At 43.3% G+C, this 25611-nt stretch overlaps 1 protein-coding gene across 1 annotated transcript; it reads right to left on the bottom strand.

Moving 5' to 3' along the window:
* Window positions 1-621: 621 nt before the first annotated feature.
* On the bottom strand, window positions 622-24780 carry LOC118638779 (zinc finger protein 418-like). The gene is made up of 3 exons (XM_036274904.1): window positions 24748-24780; window positions 23239-23365; window positions 622-4376 (listed from the first exon to the last, which is right to left on the bottom strand). The coding sequence occupies exons 1-3, from the start codon at window positions 24778-24780 to the stop codon at window positions 2230-2232; spliced, it is 2307 nt and encodes a 768-aa protein (XP_036130797.1). The 3' UTR covers window positions 622-2229.
* Between the last annotated feature and the right edge of the window lie 831 nt (window positions 24781-25611).

The following is a 25611-nucleotide window of genomic DNA, read 5'->3' as shown; positions in this document are numbered from 1 at the left end:
GTAGTACAGGTAAATTAGTAGTGAAGTTTGAAAAAATGGCTAAAGATCTCCCTGACAGAAGTGGCTCAGTTAATTGTGTTGTCTTGTACACCAAAAGGTTAGGGGTTCCATTTCCAGTCAGTACACATACCTAAGTTTTGGATTTTATCCCCAGTTACAGCATGTACAGGAAGAAACTGATCAATATTTCTCTCACATTGATGTTTCTTTCTCTCTCTCGCTCCCATCCTTTCTCTAAATATACACTCGAGGGAAGATTGGAAAAAAAAATGCCTCAAGATTTATTTATTTATTTATTTATTTATTTATTTATTTATTTATTCATTCATTCATTCATTCATTCATTCATCCTCACCCGAGGACATTTTTCCATTTTTTTGTTCAGATAGAGTGGGAGGGAGCGAGAGGAAGAGAGAGAGAGATATTGATGTGAAAGGGACACATCAAGTGGATGCCTCCTGCACGACCCAACCAGAGCCGGGGAAAAACTGCAACCGAGGTATGTGCTCTTAGCAGGAACCGAACCTGGGTCTCTCTGGACTGCAGGCCGATGCTCTAACCGCTGAGCCAAACTGGCCAGGGCAAAATGCCTCAAGATTTTAAAAAAATGTCTATATCTCAATCTTTCTGGAAAATAGGTTTGATCACACTATATTCACTTCACCATCTCTCTCCTCATACTCTCTATGGGTCAGTAGTCCCAAATTACATAAAACATAGGGTGTCCTAAACAAATGTATACACACAAAAAGTGTAATTATAAAGCCAGTGTTTATTAAAATACATTTCATTTTCAAAATGTAATATAATCTACAGACACTTTGTATACAGTTTTTGGGGGACACCCTGTATGTTAAGAAATAAACATTTCCACCTGAGTAAACAGGAATGTTGCCTACGTCAAGAGCCACATGCTAGACCACAGGTCCCCTTTTCTTCTTTTCTATTGTGCAACAATGTCTTTGAGGTGGACATTACTGAGCCGCTATGGGAACCCACAAAACCTTTTGATTATTTTTATTTTATCTGACAATAACCTCACCTACACAAGATAAACATGCCTGGGGGTCCTCAGATATGTGTACACTGATCAGCAGTCAATGTCGCAGACGTGTTTCTGGAGGCACATTTAGAAGAGACACAATCCATCTAATTGGCTGCTGTCTCCTCCAATCCCTAGTAGGCCAGTATTTCTGTAACTATGGTTTTCCCTGGACCCAATCTTTCAAACTGACCCTAGCCCAGTGAATTGTGGCCATCAGGGCACATGACACTTTGTAGACCTAAGAAAGATATCTCCTTGACAGTGCTGGTATAATCTGCGATATCTCCTTTGGTTGAAGGAAACATCATGCTACTCTCATAAGTACACAAGGATGTCACACCTGCCTTCTACTCGGGGTCCTATTTAAGACTCCTCAAACACATAGCATCCAACTGAGGACAAGAAAGTCTTTCAGTCCTTCCTAGGAGGCTTTGGACAGCTATGCAAATTTGGTCAAAACTGGACAGGTATTTTCTGCCATCATACAGTCCCTCCACAAGCAAAGAAAGTTTGAGACCCCTAAAAAATTGTTCATCTCTTCATGCTCACAGAACCTGAATGGAGTTATACACTACTCCATACAGTAAAAGAACAACCATGATTAAAACAAATTAAAAGAGTAATGCCTCAATTATTGTACAAGCCAAAGCCATGAGCAGCAGGCAATTCCCAAGTTCATGTACTGGAAGCTGGAATATCTCATCACAAGTATCATGTTAGATGAACATGTCCTTGGACCACGTAGTCATTTTACTGCAAGCTGCAATTCAAGATATTTTCTAAGCCAACACATGGACTCAGGTCCATGTCCAAATTAGTCATAATAGGAATACTGACTCACTAAGGGCTATGGTCATTCTATTTTGATACAATACACATGAGACCAGAGGTCAGCTTCCCTGAGCACACTAGGGATGGAACTGTTGCAAATTCTGTGGACCTGCAAGGTGGTGAAGGTGAAAGGAATATAGCCTCTGAATCTAGCAGCACCATAAACTTAGAAGGAGCCTTGAGCAAGTCAGAACGTGCAACATACTTACACACACTTCCCACATAAATGAAACTTATGAGGGAGCTCCACGTCGTGCATATTCAGATGTATACATTTCAATTCAGACAAATACCTCCTCAAAACGTTTCCTCAAGTGCTGTCACACTGAACAACTGCTCATTCCCAACACATTTTAAGGCCTTTCTCCAGTGTGAACTCGCTGATGATAACGAAGTTTGGAATTAGAGATAAAAGATTTCCCACATTCACTGCATGCATAAGGCCTTTCACCAGTGTGAACTCTCTGATGATAACGAAATATGGAACTATAGATAAAAGATTTCCCACATTCACTGCACTTATAAGGTTTTTCACCAGTGTGAACTCGCTGATGATAACGAAGTTTGGAACTATAGATAAAAGACTTTCCACATTCATTGCACTTATAAGGTTTTTCACCAGTGTGAACTCTCTGATGATAACGAAGTTTGGAACTATAGATAAAAGATTTTCCACATTCACTGCATTCATATGGCCTTTCTCCTGTGTGAATTCTCTGATGATAACGAAGGGCGGAACCAGAAGCAAAAGAATTTCCACACTGACTGCATTTGAAAGGCTTTTCTTTTGTATGAGCCTTCTGATGATAACAGAAGATGTCACTACTGGTAAAAGATTTTCCAATTTCACTGCACTCACAAGATCTTTCTACAGGATGAACTCTTCGATGTTTTGCGAGGCTACTGCTTGTGGGAAAAGACTTTCCACATTCACTGCACTCATAAGGCCTTTCTCCAGTGTGAACTCTCTTATGACAATGAAGGGCATAAATCCTGGTAAAAGATTTCCCACATTCACTGCATTCATAAGGCCTTTCTCCAGTGTGAACTCTCTGATGACAACGTAGGCCATAGATCCTGGTAAAAGACTTCCCACAGTCAGTGCACTCATAAGGCTTTTCTCCTGAATGAGTTTTCTGATGAGACTGGAAGGTAGATCGAGAGATAAAAGATTTCCCACATTCACTGCATTTATAAGGTCTTTTTCCTGTGTGAATACTGTGATGATAACGAAGACCAGAGCTAGTGGTAAAAGATTTCCGACATTCACTGCACTCATAAGGCCTTTTTCCTAGGTGGCCTTGCTCATGATACCGAAGGGTGAAGCTAGTAGTAAAAGACTTGCCACATTTACTGCACACAAAAGGCTTTTCTCCTGTGTGACTTCTCTGGTGTCGAACAAGTTTCCACCTAAAGTTAAAGGATTTCCCACACTCACTGCAGTCATAACACCTTTCTCCAGTGTGAAGTCTATGATGATAATGAAGGGCCCTACGAGTACTATAAGATTTTCCACATTTACTACATTCATAAGGCCTTTCTCCTGTGTGAGAGCTCTGATGATAACTGAGGCCAGCGACAGACGTAAAAGATTTGGCACAGTCATTACACTTATAAGGCTTTTCTCCAGTTTGAACTCTCTGATAACGTATGAACACTGAGCTAGGACTAAAAGATTGTGTACATTCACTGCACACGTAACTGTTTTCTCCATTGTGCCATACCCGGGGATAAATAAAGATAGGTTTGTGGCTTAAGGATTTTCCACATTTGCTACACTTGTACTGCCTTGCTCCTGGATGAATTTTTCGATGCTGATTGAGGATTGAGCTTCCATTAAAAATTTTTCCACTTTCACCACACAGACGAAAACTTTTACCAGTGTGGACTCTGCAGTGCGTAACAAATGAGGATTTGTACCTGAATGTTTTTCCACATTCACTGGATACAAAACACTGTCTTCCAGTATTGACATCTTGGTCCTGAACAAGTATGTGTTGGGGATTAAAGGCTTTCTTGGATTCTCCCGAAGTGTAAAGACCTTTTCTGCTTTGTTCCCACTGGGTGTCTTTGTTTGGCTCCTTCACTTTATCAGTGTCCTGTTGCTGCTGATATCCCAAGCTGGACAGGACGTCCTTCTCAGCCTCTCCACAGGTAAATGGCTTCCCTGACATGAGGCTTCTACAGCTCTTCAGAAATGAGGCTGTGTGCACATTACTTCTGAAGGGTTTCTCTCCCATGTGTACCTCCTGGTGCTGGTCACAGTTTACATTGAAATAAAATGGTTTTGCACATGCCCCACACCTCAGCAATTTCTGGCTGTGTTCTGTTCCCTGCTGCTCAACCAAGTGGAAAATGTCCCTCAAGACCGGCCCACAACGCTCACAGGGGTGGGTCTTCTGGGAAGAGGCAGCTGCCTTGGGATTCTTTGCCTGTGACACTCCAACAGAAATGCTCTGTTCAGTGGGTGCCTCCACATCATCTCCTCCACAGCAGCAACCTGAACACAAAGAAATGCTGGTGAAGTAGATGTTGACTAAAGAAAGGGGAGAACCCCATAACAAATATTCACGTGTCACATGTAGGCATGAATACATGACATGCTTTTCAAAACAAAAACATTCATTTGTAGGCAGACTGACTGTTGTGCAGTAATAGGCTAAGTTCATAAAATGGAGGGAACTCCACTAAGGGAAGGATGCCGGGACAGGGTATGACAACAAAGAGCGGCACACAGTTCATTTCCTCTGCCAATGGCTTTCTTCATACCCATCCCTGCTGATGTGAGGGTGAGTAGAAGCATGCCATAGCATCCTCAATGTCCTGCTTTGTGGAGGACTCCAGAATAAATTTCAACACCTCCACTATAGCTGAGGACCTGCATATCTGAGGCCAAATGACTATAGGCATGGACCCTAGCTACCTGCCCCACAGAAGATAGTAGCATCTTTCACCATGGGAGACCTGCCAGAGAATATGTGAGTTGCCCCCCACCAAGTAAAAGAAATTGGTTCATTATAGGACCAGGGCTGCCAGACTCCTCACCCCTGTGACCCCAGAGCCACAACTGTTCCTTGAATGCCCAGAATACCTAACCTGACTCCTTGGCTGTCACACAAATGCCCATGTCTTAGGCACCAAATCCATGGCAACCATGGGGTAGCTGGCTCCTTAGATTCCAGAGACACTGTCTCTCTGCATGTGCCTGAGCTCTGGTCACAGGCTCCAACACCGATCAATGTGGGACTGCATCTTACACAGCAAAGTCAATGCCACTGGGGGCTATTCAGTACCTAAGACACTAAAATTGGTATTGTTCTGAGTCTATTCACACCCTGGAATCCAGATTCACACCTGCTCCATAGGTGTCCAAAATCAGACACCAGCCATGGCCGGTTTGGCTCAGCGGTTAAGAGCGTCGGCCTGCAGTCCAGAGAGACCCAGGTTCGGTTCCTGCTAAGGGCATGTACCTCGGTTGTGGTTTGTCCCCGGCCCTGGTTGGGGTCATGTGGGAGGCAGCCACTCAATGTGTCCCTTTCATGTCGATATTTCTCTCTCTCTCTCTTCCTCTCTCTCTCTCCCGCTCTATCTGAACAAAAAATGGAAAAATGTCTTGGGTGAGGATAAAAAAAAAATCAGACACCAATTTCACTATCACCATGGGAATCCCCTTCACTTGGCACCAAAAAGGAAACACCTGGCCAAACCATTGTCCATAAAAGAACAAAATCAGCAAGTCACCAGAACCTTCTCTATTGGTGTAAACACCAAAGCCTTAGCTATTGAGGACCCCTGCAATGTCACTAATGTTGGCCTCAGGTTACACAGCTTCAGACATTAAGCTTTTGGGCCTCACTGTGCTCAGAACTGCAACTCCTAAGTCAGCACAGTGACACCCACACAAAGGTGAAGATCTACCCTACCAAGACCTTTCTATAAAGTGTGGAAAACATTCTGCTCTGTGAAATGTACAGACATCAACACAATACTAAAAAGTTCTCAACTAAACCAACACAATAACTTATTAATCACCCCAAAGAAAGGCAGATCTGTGAATGGTCAGAAAAAGACTATATTTTATATATATATATCCCACACAGACAATTCAATAAAACAAAGAATAAACAAACAAAATAAGATATTCAGCAGAGAAACAGAAAATAAAAAAGAAACAAATTGAGCCCTGACAGATTTGGTTCAGCAGTTAGAGCGTCAGCCCACGGACCAATGACTCCCAGGTTCAATTTCAGCCAAGGGCATGTACCTCAGTTGTAGTTCATACCTGGCCCCAGCTGGGGTAGTACAGGTGGCAACCAGTCAATGTGTCTCACATCAATCAATGTTTCTCTCTCTCTCTCTCTCTCTCTCTCTCTCTCTCTCTCTCTCTCTCTCTCTCTCCCCCCCCTCTTCCTCCCTCCCACTCTATCTGAGGATAGATGTAAAAATATCCTCCGATGAGGATGGAAAAAAAAAAAAGAAACAGACATAATGGCACTTAACAGAACAATAAAGCCCTGGCTGGTTCGACTCAGCGTTAGAGCATTGGCCTGGAGGACCAAAGAGTTGTGGGTTCAATTTTGGTCAAGGGAACTTACCTGGGTTGCAGGTTTGATACCTGGCCCCAGTCAGGGTCATGCGGGAGGCAACCAATTTATGTGTCTCTCTCACACAGGTGTTTCTCTCTCTTTGTCTTAAGATCTGGAAACAGCCCAAGTGCCCATCAGTAGATGAGTGGATAAAAAAGCTGTGGTACATTTATGCGATGGAATACTATGCAGCTGTAAAAAAGAAGTTCTTACTCTTTTCTTTCTTTCTTTTTTAATCCTCAGTCAAGGATACTTTTCCATTGATCCTCATGACAGAGTAAGAGGGAGGGAGGGAGAGAGAGAAACACTGATATGAGAGAGACACACAGACTGGCCGCCCCCTGAACGACCCAGGGATCAAACTGCATCAGAGGCACGTGCCCTTGACGGGAATCAAACCCAAGACACCTTGGGCCGACCTCCAACCACTGAGCCAAACTGGCCAGGGCGAGGATTTCTTAACCTTTTCGACAGCATGTATGGAACTGGAGATTATCATGCTAAGCAAAATAAGCCAGTCAGAGAAAGACAATCATCACATGATCTTACTTATATGTGGAATCTGATTAACAAAATAGGCCAAGAGGCATGAATGCATGGAACAGACTGACAGATCTCAGAGGGAAGGGGTGGACAGGAAGAGATTTTCCAAACAATTTATATGCATATATGCATAGACCATGGACACAGACAATAGTGAGGTAAAGGCCTAAGGTGGGGAGGAAACTGGGTGGAGGAGGGAAAAGAGACAGAGAATGGGGGACATCTGTAATACTGTCACCGATAAAAAATATGTTGAAAAAACTGTCACCGATAAAAAATATGTTGGAAAAAAAAAGTTGAAATAATGGATGAAAACTTCCAAATTCTGGGGAGAGAAGTAGACATCCAGATTCAAGATGCTCATAAATCCTTAAACATATTTAATCCAAAGAGGGCCACACCAAAACACATTATAATAAGACTGAAAAAGAAAAGAAAGAGAGTCCAGCCGGTGTGGCTCAGTGGATTGAGCATTGTCCCATGGACTGAGAGGTCCTGGTTTGATTCCCCATCAGGGCAAATGCCCAGGTTGTGGGCTCAATCCCCAGTGAGGGGCATGCAGGAGGCGGCCAATCGATGTTCTCTCTCATTGATGTTTCTATCGCTGTCTCCCTTTCCCTTCTTCTCTCTCTAAAAATCAATAAAGAAAAACAAATTTTTTAAATCAATAAAGAAAAAAAAAGAAAAAGAAAAAAACCCCAAAAAACTGGGGACAGCCCTGGCCAGTTTGGCTCAGCGGTTAGGGCATCGGCCCACGGACTGGAGAGTCCCGGGTTTGGTTTCCACTAAGGGCACATACCTCAGTTGCAGTTTGTCCCCGGCCCAGGTTGGGGTCATGTGGGTGGCAACCAGTTAAGGTGTCTCTCTCATATCGATATTTCTCTCACTCTTCCTCCCTCTCTCCCTCCCACTCTGAAGATAAATGCAAAAATGTTCTTGGGTGAGGATAAAAAAAAAAAAAAAAAAGTGGGGACAGTGAAACAAAGGAAGAACTATGGTAGCAGTAGCAACAGGGGAGAACCTAGGTGGTGTTCTGCTTTGGCTCCCTAGAAACATAATAGGAAAGCAGTAAGCCAAGGCAGGGCTGCTGTCAGCTGACTGGGAGTCAGAGAAAAGTGGGCTATGGAGACAGGATCACAGGGTAAGACCACATGGAGCTACTGCTGTCCCCTGCTCCCCTGGATGCAAGTCTCATAGGGACTCTTAGAGTTACGGAAAAATATAAAACTCATGCCCAGGAGGAGGAATCGGTGTGCTCTAGGAGAAGCCCTCACTGAGTCTTTGTCCTGAGGGTTATTTTTTTCTTTATTGATTTTAGAGAGAGAGGAAGGGAGAGGGAGAGATAGAAACTTCTGAGAGAGAATATCAATTGGCAGTCTCCTGCATGCCCTCCACTGGTGATTTGGCCCACAACCTGGGCCTGGGCCCTGACCCGGAATCAAACCAGCAACCTCTTGGTGATGTTCAGCCGCTGAGCCACACCAGCCAGGCCTGAAGGGTTTTTCACACCACCCCCCCCCCCCACCCATGCAGGCAAGAATCTTAGGTTGTGGTTTCAGCAGAGTACCTTTCAGCTTTCCAGGTCTTTTGAATACGCTGATGTATCCAAATGAGTGTACAGGGGAGTTTTGGATTATTCTTTGTTCTGCTTTACTGTTTTACTTTTATCTTGGGTCTGTCTGGCTTTAATGGGGTTTTTGTTATTTGTTCCCTGACTTCATCAGTCCTTGGTTTTGGCTGGCACAAATGTCATTAATTGGATCTTTGTTCTCTATTTCAAAGACAATGGTGATTTAAGCTATGTATTCTCTGGTTAGGAAGGGGAGGTATAAACCATTTGATTTCAAGTGTCCTACGTTGGGGAAGATAAAGTCGCTGCAATTTCCCAGCGGGTTCAAATTGTTTGGCCTTGTTTAATTTTCTTTTTTCAGTTTCCCTACTCCTTCCCCAGGACTTTTCCTAGCTTCTTACTACCCTACCACATTCCCCCTTAGAGATGTCTAGCCCTAAAATCTTTTTTTGGTTGATTGATGAGAAATGACAGCCTATTTTCAGTAACTGCTTTCTGCTGAAAATGGCCATACACCTGCCTGCGTAGAGTATGGAAGTCTTTCCCCGTGTGATTTAAGGGAAGCAAGGGAATGGGATCTAAGACTGGAAGAGAGAGGCTGTTGGCTGATTATCCTAAAGTAGAGATGGGCTAAAATCCCCCAGAGTCATCATCTTGACATGGAATTGCTATATGCTAAAGGCAACGAATATGGCAAGAAGTGTTGTGGAGTGGAGGGCCTGGGACTTATTCTGTTCAATCCAACAGGGACAGAAAAACTCCTTTTCTGGGGGAGAAGGCTGAGTGTATTGAGAGGCTAGTAGAGTGTCAGAAATATGAGAAAGACAATTATATTAAAACTAGTTATTACTTATCTGTAACAGGTTTTTCTTTTTGTCCTCACCCGAGGACATTTTTCCATATTTTGTTCAGAGAGCAGGAGGGAGAGAGAGAGAAACACCAACATGAAAGGGACACATTGACTGGTTGCCAACTGCACAACCCAACCAGGGCCAGGGATAAACTGCAACCGAGGTACGTGCCCTTCGCGGAAACCGAACCCAGGTCTCTCTGGACTGCAGGCTGATGCTCTAACTGCTGAGCCAAATCAGCCAGGGCAGGTTTTTGTTTTTTGAAGAGGAGCTTAAGGTCCTTGATGGGTTTACAAGAGTAGGTCTCAAGTTGTAATTTCTGTGGGGACTCACAAAAAAACAGGTTTAATTCAAGATAAATGAACCCAACCGGCTATCACCATGAGCTTCACTGCAGTTGGGAGTGCTCATAGGACCTGATGCAGGCCTTTCCATCTGGGTTGTAGTTGCAACTCAGGACAGTTGTCGCTGCAGGTTTTTGGGGTTTTTGTTTTGTTTTTTACTTTATTGATTTTTTTTTTAGAGAGAGAGGAAGGGAGAGGGAAAGAGAAACATCAATGAGAGAGAACATCGACTGGCTGCCTCCTGCACGCCCCCACTGAGAATCAGGCCCACAACCTGGGCATGTGCCCTGACCGGGAATCGAACCGGTAACTTCTTGGTGCATGGGTCGATGCTCAACCACCGAGCCACACCAGCCAGTTGGCGCCCCCAGGTTTTGTTTTTTTTTTTATCCTCACCTGAGGATATTTTTCAATATTTTGTTCAGCTAGAGTGGGAGGGAGAGAGAGAGAGAGAAACATCGACGTGAAAGGGACACATCAAATGGTTGCCACTCGCACGACCCAACCAGGGCCGGGGACAAACTGCAACCGAGGTATGCGCCATTAGAGGGAAATGAACCCAGGTCTCTCTGGACCGCAGGCCGATGCTCTAACCGCTGAGCCAAAATGGCCAGGGTCCCCCCAGGTTTTCAAGTAGACCATCTCCCACCCTGGCCAGTGTGAGTCTGTAGTTAGTACATCAGCCCATGGACTGAAGGGTTGCTGGTTCGATTCCCAGTCAAGGGCATGTGCCTAGGTTGCAGGTTCAATCGCTGGCCCAGGTTGGAGCTTGCACAGGAGGCAACCAATTGATGTGTCTCTCTCTTTCTCCCCCTCCCTCCCTTCCACTCTCTCTAAAAATTGAAGGAAAAAAATATCCTCAGGTGAGGATCACCAGGAAAAAAAATGACCTTGTCCACAGTTTATACTTGTGTTGGTAGTCTTTACTGGGGAAAAGGTAAAATTTTGTCTCCGTAATACTGTAATGCCTTTTGTATGTGTCTAGATTAATGGTGTTATGTAATAGCTGGAAGACTGCCTTATCAGTTAGCAGGTCAGATCTCAGAAAAGGCCTGCATTGTTGAATTCATTTATTTTTATTTTATTTTATTTTTTATCCTTACCCGAGGACATTTTTCCGTATTTTGTTCAGATAGAGTGGGAGGGAGAGAGAAACACTGATGTGAAAGGGACACGTCAAGTGGTTGCCAACCGCAGGATCCAACCAGGGCCAGGGACAAACTGCAACCGATGTACATGCCCTTAGCAGGAACTGAACCCAGGTCTCTCTGGACCGAAGGTCGACGCTCTAACCGCTGAGCAAAACCGGCCAGGGCTGCATCGTTGAATTCAAAGGGACTCACTTGTTTTCTTTTTCTTATTTATTTATTTATTTATTTTTTAATCCTCACCCGAGGACATTTTTCCTTTTTTTTTTTGTTCAGATAGAGTGGGAGGGAGAGAGAGGAAGAGAGAAACATCGACATGAAAGGGACACATCAAGTGGCTGCCACCCGCACAACCAACCAGGGCCGGGGACAAACTGCAACCCAGGTATGTGCCCTTAGCAGGAACAGCAGGTCTCTCTCGACTGCAGGTCAATGCTCTATCCGCTGAGCCAAACCGGCCAGGGCTGATTAGCTCTTTTCTATATTACCCGAGGATTGAGGTTTCCATGACAAGTTGTAGATTTTTAAAGTTTGAACTAGCTGTTGGTAATTTTGGTTATAAAAGAGGGTCTATATTGACTCTGTCAGCTTCTTGGTAGTCTAAATCAAGGTAAAATGTCTTCTTTAAGTACTTGGCCACCTTACTTGCTTTTCTTTTGGTAGGAAAGGCTTCAATCTGTCTGGTACAAGTGTCTATAAATACTAGCTTTAAGAGATATTTTAAATAAATAAATTAATTAATTAATTTTAAAAAAAAAGAGAGAGATATTTAAGTGAAATCAATTTGCCATTCCTTCCCAGGGAGTGCCCCGCTGTTGAACTGGCATCAAGGGAAGAAGGAGGGGGTGATTTTGAGGGTTATGGTAGTTCTTAGAATAGACAAGATGTCCCCTCCTAGTAAGGAAGTGGGGAAGCCTGGAACTACAAGAAAGGCATAACCAAAAGTGAGATTTCCGAGGCTGTAGCCAAGGAAGGGGTCGAGTGAAATGGTAGTGTTGAGGATGCCTAGTCAATCCAGTGATCAAATCCAGGTTTTGGAAGAGGCCCTGGTGCATGAGTCAGAGCAGAGTAAGCAGCCCCATGTCCAATAAAAATGTAATGGGCTTACCTGCCACATCAAGGGTCACCTGAGGCCTCCCTCATGGATGGTTAGTTGGTGGAGGTGGTAAGAAGCCTCAGGCACCATCAATTCTAGGGTGTTTTGACCACCATTGATTTGAAGGCACCAAGTTCCCTCTGAGCCTAGACACTCACTTCTCCAATGGCATTCCCTATTATAGAGGGGACATGGGCCTGGGGTAGTTGACTGCTCTGCTGTGGGCAGTCCTACTTCATGTCTCCTTATCTGCAGGAACATTGCCCCTTTGATGTCTGCCGTAGTCTGGGGACTGGGTGACTCCATGGTGGCGCAAAGCTTCAAGCTGTGGCTAATATGTGAGCCTTTTGTTTTCATCGGGGGGCTTTATCCTCTTCCTCTGCCCTCAGTTGTTACAAACACTGAAAGCTATTTCTACCAGTTGCTCAGTGGGGATCTGGGGTCCCAAGGCTAGTTTTTCTAACTTTCTTCTGATGCCTGGGGCTGCCTGCTGGATAAAATGTATCCCCAGAAGTGCTCGGCCTTCAGCACATTCAGGGTTGACTTTTGTAAAGCTTCTTCTAATTGCCCCCCTAAAAGGATGAGGTTTTCATCCTTTCCATGAGTAACTTTTTAAAAATGTGTCATAATTAACAGGCTTAATAGTACATTTTTTCATCCCTTCCATGAGACAAGTAACCATGTGGGTCCAGTGGTCCCTTCCCTCTCGTCCTTCATGTGTCCCAGTTAGGGTCCTGATCTAGGACTGTATCTCCTGCTGGTAGGTACATGTGATATTGAGTATGACAACCAGCTCATCACCATAAGCTCTTGCAGCTCCTATTACACTCTGCTTTTCATCTATAGCACAGCAGTGGGAGAGAACAACCTGTAGACAACGTCAGGTTAAGTCATAAGTCAGTGTTAAGTGATTAAGCTTCTCTGTAACTTTACTATAGTCTTTAGAAAACTGACCTAGTTTTTCTTTGCAAAAGGCCAGGTCAGACATAGAAAAGGGAACATGTACTTGAATAATTCCCTTACCAGGCTCCCGGTTTGCCATTTTCCTCAGAGGTAACATGTTAGGGTTTGGGTGATAAGTTCCACTCCTGGTAGTGGCAGAACTATAAGCAGGAGTGGGTGCTGGCAGTTCTGTCTGGAGGAGAAATTAAACAATGGCAGCTGCTCCCGGAAAGGTGGCAGGGGAGTAAGCAGGGAAGCAAGGTTCCATCCTCCACATGGGTTTTGATCCTCGAGACAGAGGCTGGCATCTTGCTGGGGCTGTGAGGAAGGCGTCCTCTAATTCATTTGACATTGTGGCAAGGCACATTCTGCAAGCTTTCCTTACGTCCTTATCTTGGTAAAGGGCCACAAACATCTGAATATAAAGTATGTCACTCTATTTGTCTTGAGTTTTGTAAAGAAATCTAAATGGAGACACGGTGTTACAATTCAGATCTAGTTATAGGCCAGAATTCCTTATCACTGAGTTTGTGTTGAGGCCAGGTAACATTGCAAAATAAAATGGGGTGCTTTTTTCTTTTGATTACCATCCTTAAAGGTGGACCAACTGTTAATAAGACACCCAGTAGGGGAATATTGAGGAATGCTTTTGGTGCCATCCATTTTGACCCTGTTTTACCTAGTTAACACAGCTGATGACTTTTTATGAGGCCTTCAGTACCAGGATGTGGGACACACAAGGAGCATTAATTCAGTTATTATTATTCTTTGTTGTTGTTGTTAATCCTTACCAGAATATATTTTCCACTGATTTTTTTTTTTTAGATAGAGTGAAAGAGAAGAAGGGAGAGAGATAGAGAGACAGAGAGACAGACGTGAGGGTGATTCGGCTGCAACATCTGTCACCCCATTGATTGCCAGGGTCATTCGGCTGATGTGGCTGGTTAGGTGGTATAGGAATAGCTGCACTCCCCTGCTAGAACCTCAAACAAGCTTGTGCACATGTGCTCTCTATCTTTCTCTCTCTCTCCCTCGAAACAGCAATATGTCCACATTAATTGGCTGCCTCCCACACAGCCCTGGAGCAGGGGATTGATTCTGCAACACAGGTATATACTCTTGACCAAGAATTGAACCTGAGACCCTTGGGTCTGAAAGCCGACACTCTAACTGCTAAGCCACACCGGTCAGGGTAATTCAGTTTTGTTTTTTTTAAGAGTTCTATAAACTTTTGTCGAGTTTAAAGGTATGATCTGAAATTTTATTTTTAGAAACTTGTAATTTCTAATAGGTCAGAGTTAAGAAATAATATAAGACCATTACTTACCTAAGGTGGCAATAAAAAGTATGAAACACTAATAAAGAGTGGCAAAAATTCATTTTTTAATTTAAATAATTTATTTTTATTTTAATATATATTTTTAAATTCTCACCAGAGGATATTTTTCCATTGATTTTCAGATAGAGTGAGAAGAAGGGAGGGAGGGAGGGACAGAGAGTGAGAGAAACATCTATGTGTAAAAGACACATTGACTGGTTGCCTCCCTCATGACCCCAACCAAGGCCAGGGATTGAATGACAACCAAGGTGTATGCCCTTGACCAGAATCGAACCCGCAACTCTTTGGTCCGCCAGCCAACGCTCTAACTGCTGAGCAAAACCGGCCAGGGCTTATTTTATTTTATCTTTTTATTAATCTTCACCCGAGGATATTTTTCCATTGATTTTTAGATACAGTGGAAGAGAGGAAGGGGGAAAGAGCAAGAGAGAGAGAGAAACATCGATGTGAGAGAGACACAGGATGGAGTCTAAGGATTGAGCCTGCAACCCAGGTACAAGCCCTTGACCGGGAATCAAACCTGAGACCCTTCAGTTCAAGGGCCAATGCTCTATCTGCTGAGCCAAACTGGTCAGGGCAACATATCTAGTTTACTAATACATAGAATCTTTGCTTTTTAAGAAGATACAGAAAAAACATTTTTCCCCCCTCTGTAACAGACTGAAAAAAGAACTAAGCCAGTTCTGTATTAGCTTTCTTTTAATATTTAGATTTACTTATTTAAATGTATTATTTAGCTTAACCATGTAATTTTCCTTCAAGATTTTTCTTTATAAACCATAGATAACTTTCCTAGACCCTTTTAGTTTGCCTTTTTAAATTCATTTAGAAATAACCAACTTTAGAACAAGCTACTTTTCCCTATTTTTGTATAGTATACCTCCTATTACCAAAACCATATAATTTCCTTTCAACCTAATTAGAATTCTTAACTCTTAGAAATATTAACTTTTACACAACAAAGTAAGTAATTAGCATTCTTTATTTTTATTATAATTATTATAATTATTTTTATCCTCACCTGAGGACACCTTTTCATTTTCTGTTCAGATAGAGTGGGAGGGAGAGAGGAAGAGAAAGAGAGAGAAACATCGACGTGAAAGGGACACATCGAGTGGCCGCCACCCGCAAGACCCAACTAGGGCCGAGGACAAACTGCAACTGAGGTACGTGCCCCCAGTGGGAACCGAACCTGGGTCTCTCTGGACCGCAGGCCACTGCTCCAACTGCTGAGCCAAACCGACCAGGGCCCCCGAGGACATTTTTTGCATTATCTTCAGCTAGAGTGGGAGGGAGAGAGGGAGGAAGACAGAGAGAGAAACATCGATGTGAGAGAGAGACATCGAGTAGTTGCCACCCACACGACCCCTACCAGGGCCTGGGACAAATTGCAACGGAGGTACATGCCCTTAGAGGGAACCAAACCTGGGCCTCTTTGATCCACGGGCTGACGCTCTAACCGCTGAGCCAAAGCGGCCAGGGTGCAATTAGCATTCTTTAGATTAACAAATATCGTTCATAAGTTCTAGAAATATAGGCTTCTCCATTGGTAAATACAACTCATACTTTCAAGAAACATACTTCTAATAAAAAATAAAAGAATAAAATATTTATTAACTGCTCTAAACTTGTTTTCTATCTTCTAGGTAATAAAATTCAAAAGTAGGTAAATTCAGCCTGACCAGTGTGGCTCAGTGGTTTAGCGTCGACCCATGCACCAAGAGGTCACCAGTTTGAGTCCTGGTCAGGGCACATGCCCAGGCTGTAGGCCCAATCCCCATTGCGGGGCATGCAGGAGGCAGGCAATCGATGTTCTCTCTCATTGATGTTTCTAGCTCTCTCTCCATCTCCCTTCCTCTCTAAAATCAATAAAGAAAAAAAAATTTTTTTTAAAGTAGGTAAATTCAGATCAAATAATAATTTAGTATTCTGTTATAATAAATAAATATTTAATAATTTTCACCATTTAACCCAGTAAAACTCCATTCCAAGTCACCAAAGACTTTGGAAAACTATTTTTAGGTATATATCTATATATATATATATATAGATATATACATATATATATATATATAAAATTATTAGTGAAAAGCATTATAAAAAATCCATTCTAGTTACATTTATTTATTATTTCTTAAAAATTCTGCGATTTGCCCTGGCCAGTTTGGCTCAGCAGTTAGAGCGTCAGCCTGTGGTTCAGAGAGACCCGGGTTCGGTTCCCACTGAGGGCGTGTACCTCGGCTGCAGTTTGTCCCCGGCCCAGTTTGGTCCTGCGGGTGGCAGCCACCCAATGTGTCCCTTTCACGTCAACGTTTCTTTCTCTCTCTCTCTCTCTCTCTCTCTCTCTCTCTCTCTTCGTCTTTCTCCCTCCCACTCTAGCTGAACAAAAAATGGAAAAAAATGTCCTTGGGTGAGAATGAAAAAAAAAAAAATTGTAAGATTTTAGCCTTGGCCAGTTTGCCCAGTGGTTAGAGCATCAGCCTGCAGACCAATGACTTGCGGATTTGATTTCAGTAAAGGGCATGTACCTCAGTTGCAGTTCATCCCTGACCCTGGTCGGGGTTGTGCTGGAGGTAACTAGTCGATGTATCCCTTTCACGATCATGTTTCTCTCTCTCTTATCTGAAGAATCATAGAAAAATATCCTTGGTGAGGATTTAAAAACAAACTCTGAGATTTTAAAGTCAATCATTACTAATAACATTTTCTTGACAAATTCTGTAAAAGAGATAAAAATATAAACTTATTCCTGTAAATCCAGGCAAAATACACTTACATATATTGTTTTTAATATTTCTTTTGTATTGGTTTTAGAGAGAGAGGAAGGGAGAGGGAGAGAAAGACAGAAACATCAATGAGCGAGAACATCAATTGGCTGCCTCCTGCATGTCCCCCACTGGAGATTTGGCCCATAATCTGGGCATGTGCCATGACTGGGACTTCAACTGGTAACCTCTTGGTGCATGGGTCAATGCTTTACCACTGAGCCACAATGCCAGACAATAAACTTATATTTTATGTTAATAACTTTAGAAGACATTAACTAAACAGACTAGCTTGAATATCAAATATTTTTCTGGAACATGATTCTGAAAAAAAAAAATTGAGACAGTTCTTATTTTTACTATACACATAAATGGTACTCTTATATTTATTTTATTTTATTTTTTTTGGTCCTCACCCAAGGACATTTTTCTATTTTTTGTTCAGATAGAATGGGAGGGGGAGAGAGAGAAACATCGACATGAAAGGGTCACATCGAGTGGTTGCCACCCACACGACCCAACCAGGGCCGAGGACAAACTGCAACTGAGGTATGTGCCTTTAGCAGGAACCAAACCTGGGTCTCTCTGGACCGCAGGCTGACGCTCTAACCGCTGAGCAAAACCGGCCAGGGCTAAATGGTATTCTTATAGTTGTAGAGAAGACAAGGTTATTTCATTTCACCTTGACACCTTTTAAGAGACTTGAGAAGAGGTGAGAAGAGACATTAGGCTCGGGCTGCTGCCCCCTGAGTATTAAAAAGGACATTTTTTTTTTCTTCTTTTACATTGAGTGGGGGACAGTCACTTCTGTTATTCCCACAACCTTTATAGGGTTTTGGGGTGGCATTAATTCCCTTAATGTTCCTAGGACTGCAGTAGCTCCTAGGCTTCCAGAAGGAGGATTTAGGATGTTTCAAAGACTTATAATTTTCTGCTTCGAATCTAATTACCCAGTAGAAAGACTTATTAAGACTGTAAATGAAAGTTTAAAAGGCCCTGATTGAGCCTGGCTTGTGTGGCTCAGTGGTTCAGCGTGGCATGCACCAAGAGGTCACTAATTTGATTCCCTGTCAGGGCATATGCTTGGGTTGTGGGCTCAATCTTCACTAGGAGGCATGCAAGAGGCAGCCAGTTGATGTTTTTCTCTCACATTGATGTTTCTATCTCTCTCTCCCTGCCTGTCTCTCTAAACTGTCAATTAAACATTTTTTAAATAAATAAAATTTTTAAAAAACCATGACTGAGCTGTGGAAACAAAGAAAGTCTTGGCCTAATTGAAGGAATTAGACATGTAATATCTCAAAGAATGTTCAAACATGTAAGAAAGAAACCTGGTGACAGAAGATGAGACGAGGCATGACAAGAAGGAAATTGTTAAAATTGATGTAATAAATGCTTTACAGAGAGAGAATCTGGAGTTATAGTATGAGTAGAGAATCATGCTCTGAATGTGTTTACCCGTGCCGATGATCAAGGTTAGATGCCCCAAGGATGGATTTACCGCACTCAGGGAACTCAACTCCACACCACCAGAGAAATACAAAGGGAAAGTACTATTGTTTCATGGATGGATTTACCTTGTGTCCTGGGGATGGACTTGTGTCCATGGATGACAGGGACATTAGCCACATGCCTGGGGATGAATTTACCCTACTAAGACAGGGAATCACCTCCACAACGGCAGAGAAAGAAATACAAAGAGAAAGAACTTTGATCCGTGGATGTGTTTACCATGTGCCCTGTGGGTAGACTTACCAGGACACTGGCTATATGCCCTGGGGATGAATTTACCCCACGCAGACAAGAACCTCAACCCCACAATGACCAAATAAGGGGGGAAGAAAAGGGGTCCCTTCAGATGTCAGGGGTGATCAGGTCCTGACTTACTGGACCTTATCACACAGGTGTCACCTAGGGACAGTCGTGTGAATGGGTGATGCCCTGTCCAGAGTGGAGAATTACCTTCCATCTCAGTGTTGAAGAGGTGCATTTTGGTTAGAGGAAATATTCCACACTAACAGGAAGGCTTCCCCCACATCAATGATAAGACATGAGAGAAGATGAATAAGAAAAAGTGTCCGGAAGAGAAAACAACTCCAGTGCCCTACATTGTGCACCAGAATGTTAAAGGACAGGGACCAGCCTACAGCAGGTCTGCCTAAGGCCAGCTGGTAGTGTGTGTATGTTCTGACTTGGTGCAGGAAAGATTTCAAAGTAAGAGTCCAGGTGATTTTGAGAGTACATTTTCTGAAGCTGGGGACAGTGAAACAAAGAAAGAGAGCCCAGATGGTGCTCTGCTTTAGCTTGCTAGAAATGTTACAGGAAATAAATGAGCCAAAGAGGGCTGCTGTCAGCTCACTGGAAGTGAAGGTCACAGTGACAGAGGTGAGCCAAGGTAGGTCTTAGGATTCAAAAGCTGGTTTTATTTATTTTTTAAAGTATTATTTTTGGCCCGACCAGTGTGGCTCTGTGGCTGAGCGTCGACCCATGCACCAAGAGGTCACCAATTTCCGGTCAGGGTACATGTCCAGGTGGTGGGCCCAGTCCCCAGTGGGGGGCATGGAGGTGGCAGTCAATTCATATTCTCTCTCATCAATGTTTCCAGCTCTCTTTCCCTGTCCATTCCTCTCTCTCTAAAAATCAATAAAGAAAAAAATTTTTTTTTTTATCCTTACCCGAGGACATTTTTTTTTTTTTTTTGATATTTTGTTCAGATAGAGTGGGAGGGAAGGAGAGAGAGAAACATCGATGTGAAAGGGACATATCGAGTGGTCGCCCCCCACACGACCCAACCAGGGCCTGGGACAAAATGCAACCGAGGTACGCACCCTCAGCGGGAACCAAACCTGGGTCTCTCCAGACCGCAGGCCAATGCTCCAACCGCTGAGCCAAAACAGCCAGAGCAAGAAAAAAAATTTTAATAGTTAAAAAAAATATATATATATGTTATTTTTGTTTGTTTTGTTAATCCTCACCTATAGATGTTCTTCCATTGATTTTTAGATAGAGTGAAAGGGAAGGAGAAAGGGAGAAAGAGAGAGAGAAGGAAACATTGATGTGAGAGAGACACATCAATTGGTTGCCTCCAGCACAACACCAACCAGGGCCAGTGATTGAATCTGTAATCCAGGAATGTGCCCCTGACCAGGAATTGAACCCACAACTCCTTGGTCTGTGGGCTGAAACTCTAACCTCTGGGCCAAACTGACCGGGACAGTAAATGTTAATTTAAAAAAAAAAAACATTAGCAAAGGAAAGACAATAACAAAGGTTAGAGGAAAAATCAATAAAATGGACACTAGAAAAACAATAACAATATCAACAAGTCTAAGAGCTAGTTTTTTAAATATATAAATAAAATTGACAAACCTTTACCTAGGTTAACTCAGAACAGAGAAAAGACTCAAATAAATTAATTCAGAAATAAAAGAAGAGAAATTACAACTGATAGCACAGAAACACAAAGGATCCTAGAAAACTACCATTAAAACAGGCAAAAAGCCCTGGCCGGATTGGCTCAGTGGTTAGAGCATCAGCCTGCGGTCCCGAGAGACCTGGGTTCAGTTCCCGCTAAGGGCATGTACCTTGGTTGCAGTTTGTCCCCGGCCCTGGTCGGTCGTGCGGGTGGCAGCCACTCCATGTGTCCCTTTCACATCGATGTTTCTCTCTCTCTCTCTCTCTCTCTCTCTTCCTCTCTCTCCCTCCCACTCTACCTGAATAAAAAATGTCCTCGGGTGAGGATAAAAAAAAAAAAAAAAAAAAACAGGCAAAAAAATCAGATACCCCGGAAGACACAGATAAATTGCCAGAAACATACAACCTACCAACACTTAATCATGAAGAAACAGAAAATCTGAATAGACTAATAACAAGTAAGAAAATAAAATCAGTATACAAAATTCTCCCAACAAAGAAAAAGATCCATAACTAGATAGATTCACTGGTGAATTCTATTAACACTGTAAGAATGATTAATGGGAATCCTTCTTAAACACTTCCAAATATTTGAAGAAAAAGGAATGTTTCCAAACTCATTTTAAGAGATCAGCATTAACCTGACACCAAAGCCAGATAAGGACACTACAAAAAGTTATTATAATGCAACTTCACTGATGAACATAGATATAAAACGACAACAAAAAGCCTAAACAAATTACTACTAAAAAGTTCAACATCATGAGAAAAGAATCATAAACTGTGATGACATGGAATTTATCCCTCAAATACAATGATGGTTCATCATAAACAAATCAATAAATGTGCTACATTAACCAAATAAAGGGGAAAAATTTTATGCTATACCACTACATAGAGAAAAAGCATTTAACAAAATTCAAAATATTTTCATGATAAAAATTCACAAAAAATTGGGTGTAGAAGGTATATACTTCAATATATATATGATAAGTCCACAGCTATCAGCATTCAACAGTGAAAATGTAAAAGCTTTTTCTCTAAGATCAGGAATATGTGAAGGATGCACACCCTCACCATGGTTTTTCAAAATAGTACTAGAAGTTCTAGCCCAAAAAATAAGACAGGAAGGAAAGATGAAAGATATCCAAATCAAAAAGAAAGAAAACTGCCTGTGTTGCAGATTACATGATTTCACATCAACAAAATTCTAAAAAATATACCAAAAGAACTCCTCTCCCTTCCTCTCTCTCTAAAAGCAATAAAGAAAATACAATTTTTTAAAAAATATAGGTTGGGTGTTCAACAACACAATAGCAAAAGAATAATCCCATTACAAAAATGGGTTTATCAATGACCTAAACATGGCTAAACATACATAAAAAACGTTCTATGTATTGGTTTCGGCACAAAAACAAAAACAAAATAACATTCACAAAACACACACACACACACACACACATGTTCTCCCTCATTATTAAAAAATGCAAATAAAAACTACAGTGAGCCCTGGCTGGTTTGGCTTAGGGGTTAGAAGGTTGGCCTGAGGACCAGAGAAGCCTGGGTTTGGTTCCCGCTAAGGGCATATACCTCAGTTGTAGTTTGTCCTCAGCACCGGTTGGGGTCATGGTGGCAACCACTTGATGTGTCTCTCTCACATTGATGTTTTGCTCTCTCTCCCTCCTGCTCTATGTCAAGATAAATGCAAAAATGTCCTCGGGTGAGGATAAAAAAAAAACCTACAATGATACCACTTCTCATCTAATAAGATGGCTACAATTAAAAAAAAAAAAACCCATAAGTGCCCGTAAGTGCTGGTGCAGGTGGCGATATAATAGAGCCCTTGCACACTATGGTTGAAGTGTTAAAAAAAAATAGTCAGAATTATAGAAAAAGAGTAGAATGCCAGGATCTGAGACATAGGGGAAATGGGAATTTGTTGGTCAAAAGTGAATTCTAGGCCCCGGCCGGTTTGGCTCAGCGGTTGGCCTGCAGACCATAGAGTACCGGGATAGGTTCCTGCTAGGGGCACATACCAAAAAAAAAAAAGAAGTGAATTCTGGGCATATAATTAAAGAGCATGATGACTATAGATAATAACGTTATCCTTGAAATGTATTGAGAATAGATCATAAGCATTCCTAGCATAAAAAAAAATAAAGTAACTTTATATGGTGATGGCTATTTAATTAACTTCACTGTAGAAATTATTTCACTACATATATACATATATGTGTGTGTGTGTGTATATATATATATATATATATATATATATATATATAAATCAACACTCTCTATCTCGAAAACACAAGGGGCATAAAAAAAGAAAACAGATCTATACTACACACTACAGGAGAATGTTAGAGAAAAGCCCATGCTTCAGATAAGTAATAAGTGTGACAACACCGGCAACTCCTGGCACAGGTAGGCAGGAGAAAATGACAGCTAAAAGAAAGGATCAAACCCTGGGATATGGTTTGGGATCTGGACACATTATCCCAGACACTAAGAAGGTAAGCACGGTGAATCCATTAAGCTCAATGTAATACTATTGACCTTGGATCCTTTCCTAAAAGGGTTCAGTACTGGGACTGCAGGGGAGAGAAGAGGGCAGTGCAAACAAATCAGACCTAGCACTACAGCAACTACCCAGAAAACTGGGGAAGCAAGCAGTGCCTGTGGTCCAAATCTGAGGACTAAGAGAGAAGTCCGGGTGCAGAAAGTAGAGTCTAATCCAAGTCAGTGTTGAGGCTGTGAGTCTTACCCAGAGAGGATATAAGTGCAAAGTTCTCCAGCATCACATCGTGGTACAGGTGTCTCTGAGCCTCATCAACCAGCCTCCATTCCTCCCGGGAGAAGTACAGGGCAACGTCCTCAAGGGTCACAGTGGCCTATTATAATAGGAACAGAAATAACCATGAACATTCTGTCTCTGAAAACCCACGATCCATCTCCCCACACACCTATCCCATACTCATCCTCCTCCAAAGCTCCCACCTCAGAGGAATTCCATACCTAGGTGCCACTGATGCCCATCCTATCCTCACGGTTCCTTTACTCATGATGTTCAGCCCTCAGCAACACCAGGGAGGAAGGCACAGAGATGCAATCCAATTCTGGTCTTGACTTGTAGGGCCTCATCCATCCTGTCATTAATTCCCCCCGGGTCTCTAGATTTTGACAAGACACAGCCAAGCTTAGGCTCATCCTTCACCCTTCAGTTCGAAACACGAGGGCCCTGCAACCATAACCCACACTTCCTCTCACAATGCACATCACCCCGTACATTGTATCCCTCACACTTACAGTCAGAGGTGGCATTCCCACAGCTAGGCATCTGGGGAGATGCTGTTTTGAAAGGCTCCTCTGTACATCTGGCCCTTGCTTCAATATTTGCTCCCAGGAGTTCATGTGAGTTTGAGTTGCCCATGACCCTCTTCTACTTCCGTGTTGGCCCCTCAGCAGCCACAACGTCCTCTCTCCACTCAACCTTCCTTAAAACTCCAGTCTTGACGGTCTCCATGCCAGGCACAGTGACAGTCAAAAATGACTACATCTGGCTGGCTCTGGCAGGTTTGCCTCAGTGGGTTAGACGGTCAGTCCTCAGACCAAAGGGTCTCGGGTTCATTTCCAATCAAGGGCACCTGCCCCAGGTTGCAGATTCAATCCTGGACCCCAGTCCCATTTGTTTGGGAGGCAACCAATTGATGGGTGTCCCTCACATGGATATGTCGCTCTCCCCTTCCCTCATTTCCACTCTCTCTAAAAATCAATGAAAATATAACCTCCGGTGAGTAACAACAACAACAAAAAATGACCTCATTTGTCCCAGATCTTATCCAACAACAACAACAACAACAAATGACCCCATTTGTCCCAGATCTTATCCAACAACAAATCTGAAAACCTCCCCCACCCCTGAGCCCTGCACAGCACCCCACAGTTCTGGGGAGTCCACGCGTGGCGAACAAGCAGGAGCCTTGTCGCGTCATCGCACGACGCCGCTGCCTCCAGAACCCTCGTGTCCACTCATCCTATGGGAGCCTGGTCACCTGCAGGGCTGTTCGCTCTCCCACCCGGTTACCTTAATCACTTCCCTCCTTCACATGTACGTCTATGCCCAGCAGCCTAATGAAACGTAGGGAAAAAAAACAAAAACAACAAAAACTCCTCATCATGAACTCTACTCTTTCTGACCAACTAGTAATGTGACCCACCGGGGCCTGGGCTGCAGGACGTGACGGGCGCCCGCACCCGGGAGACGCGCTCTCACCTCAGCCGGGCGCCTCGGCGCGGCCGCCGCCATCGGCCTCTGCGGGCGGAGCCGCGAGCGAGGGGACGGCCCCGGTGCGGGTCTCCTGGGCGGCGTCGCGGAGCCTTATACCCGCGACTGTGCAACGGGAGTCCACGACTCTTTCGCGCCTTCTCCGCTTTGTTACCTCAAAACCGACACAGCGCCCCGTCTGCCAGACTACACTCAGACCAACCACCAAATATGGACGCCTGGAGGAGGGTGCCGGAAGTCCCGCCCTTTCACCCTGTGTCATTGCCTCGACTCAGCGCGGGTTCCTCTGGGTAATGTAGTTCCCAGAGCTAAAAGGACAAGGAGTTTTCTCCATCCTGATCAACTACTAGACTGTTTGCCACTGGAGGGATCCAGTGAAGTTTTGCTCCAACCTGAGTGAAGGGCATGCTACCTTGTTAATTACTACAAAAAGAATATGATACTATCTACTTGAAAGTTGCTCTGGCCGGCTTGGCTCACTGGTTAGAGCGTTGGCCTGTGGTCCGGAGTGACCTGGGTTCGGTTCCCGCTAAGGGCACAGCGGGCACGTACCTCGGTTGGTTTGTCCCCGGCCCTGGTTGGTCATGCGGGTGGCAGCCACTCGATGTGTCCCTTTCACAGCGATGTTTCTCTCTCTCTCTCTTCCTCTCTCTCCCTCCCACTCTAACTGTACAAAAAATGGAAAAATGTCCTCAGGTGAGGATAAAAATTAAAAAAAAAGAAAGTAGGTTAAAGGCTTAGTACCATAACACTGCTCCCCCCAACTCAGATACATATTGAAGCATAACTGTGCTTCAGAACAGGCTATTTAAAACAGAAAACTTGCCCTGGCCGGTTTGGCTCAGCGGTTAG

Source organism: Molossus molossus, unplaced genomic scaffold (genome assembly GCF_014108415.1).
Source record: "Molossus molossus isolate mMolMol1 unplaced genomic scaffold, mMolMol1.p scaffold_m16_p_21, whole genome shotgun sequence".
NCBI classification, from domain to species: domain Eukaryota; kingdom Metazoa; phylum Chordata; class Mammalia; order Chiroptera; family Molossidae; genus Molossus; species Molossus molossus.
The sequence above is the reverse complement of the archived record's forward strand: the minus strand, read 5'-3'. Positions and strand labels throughout refer to the sequence as shown.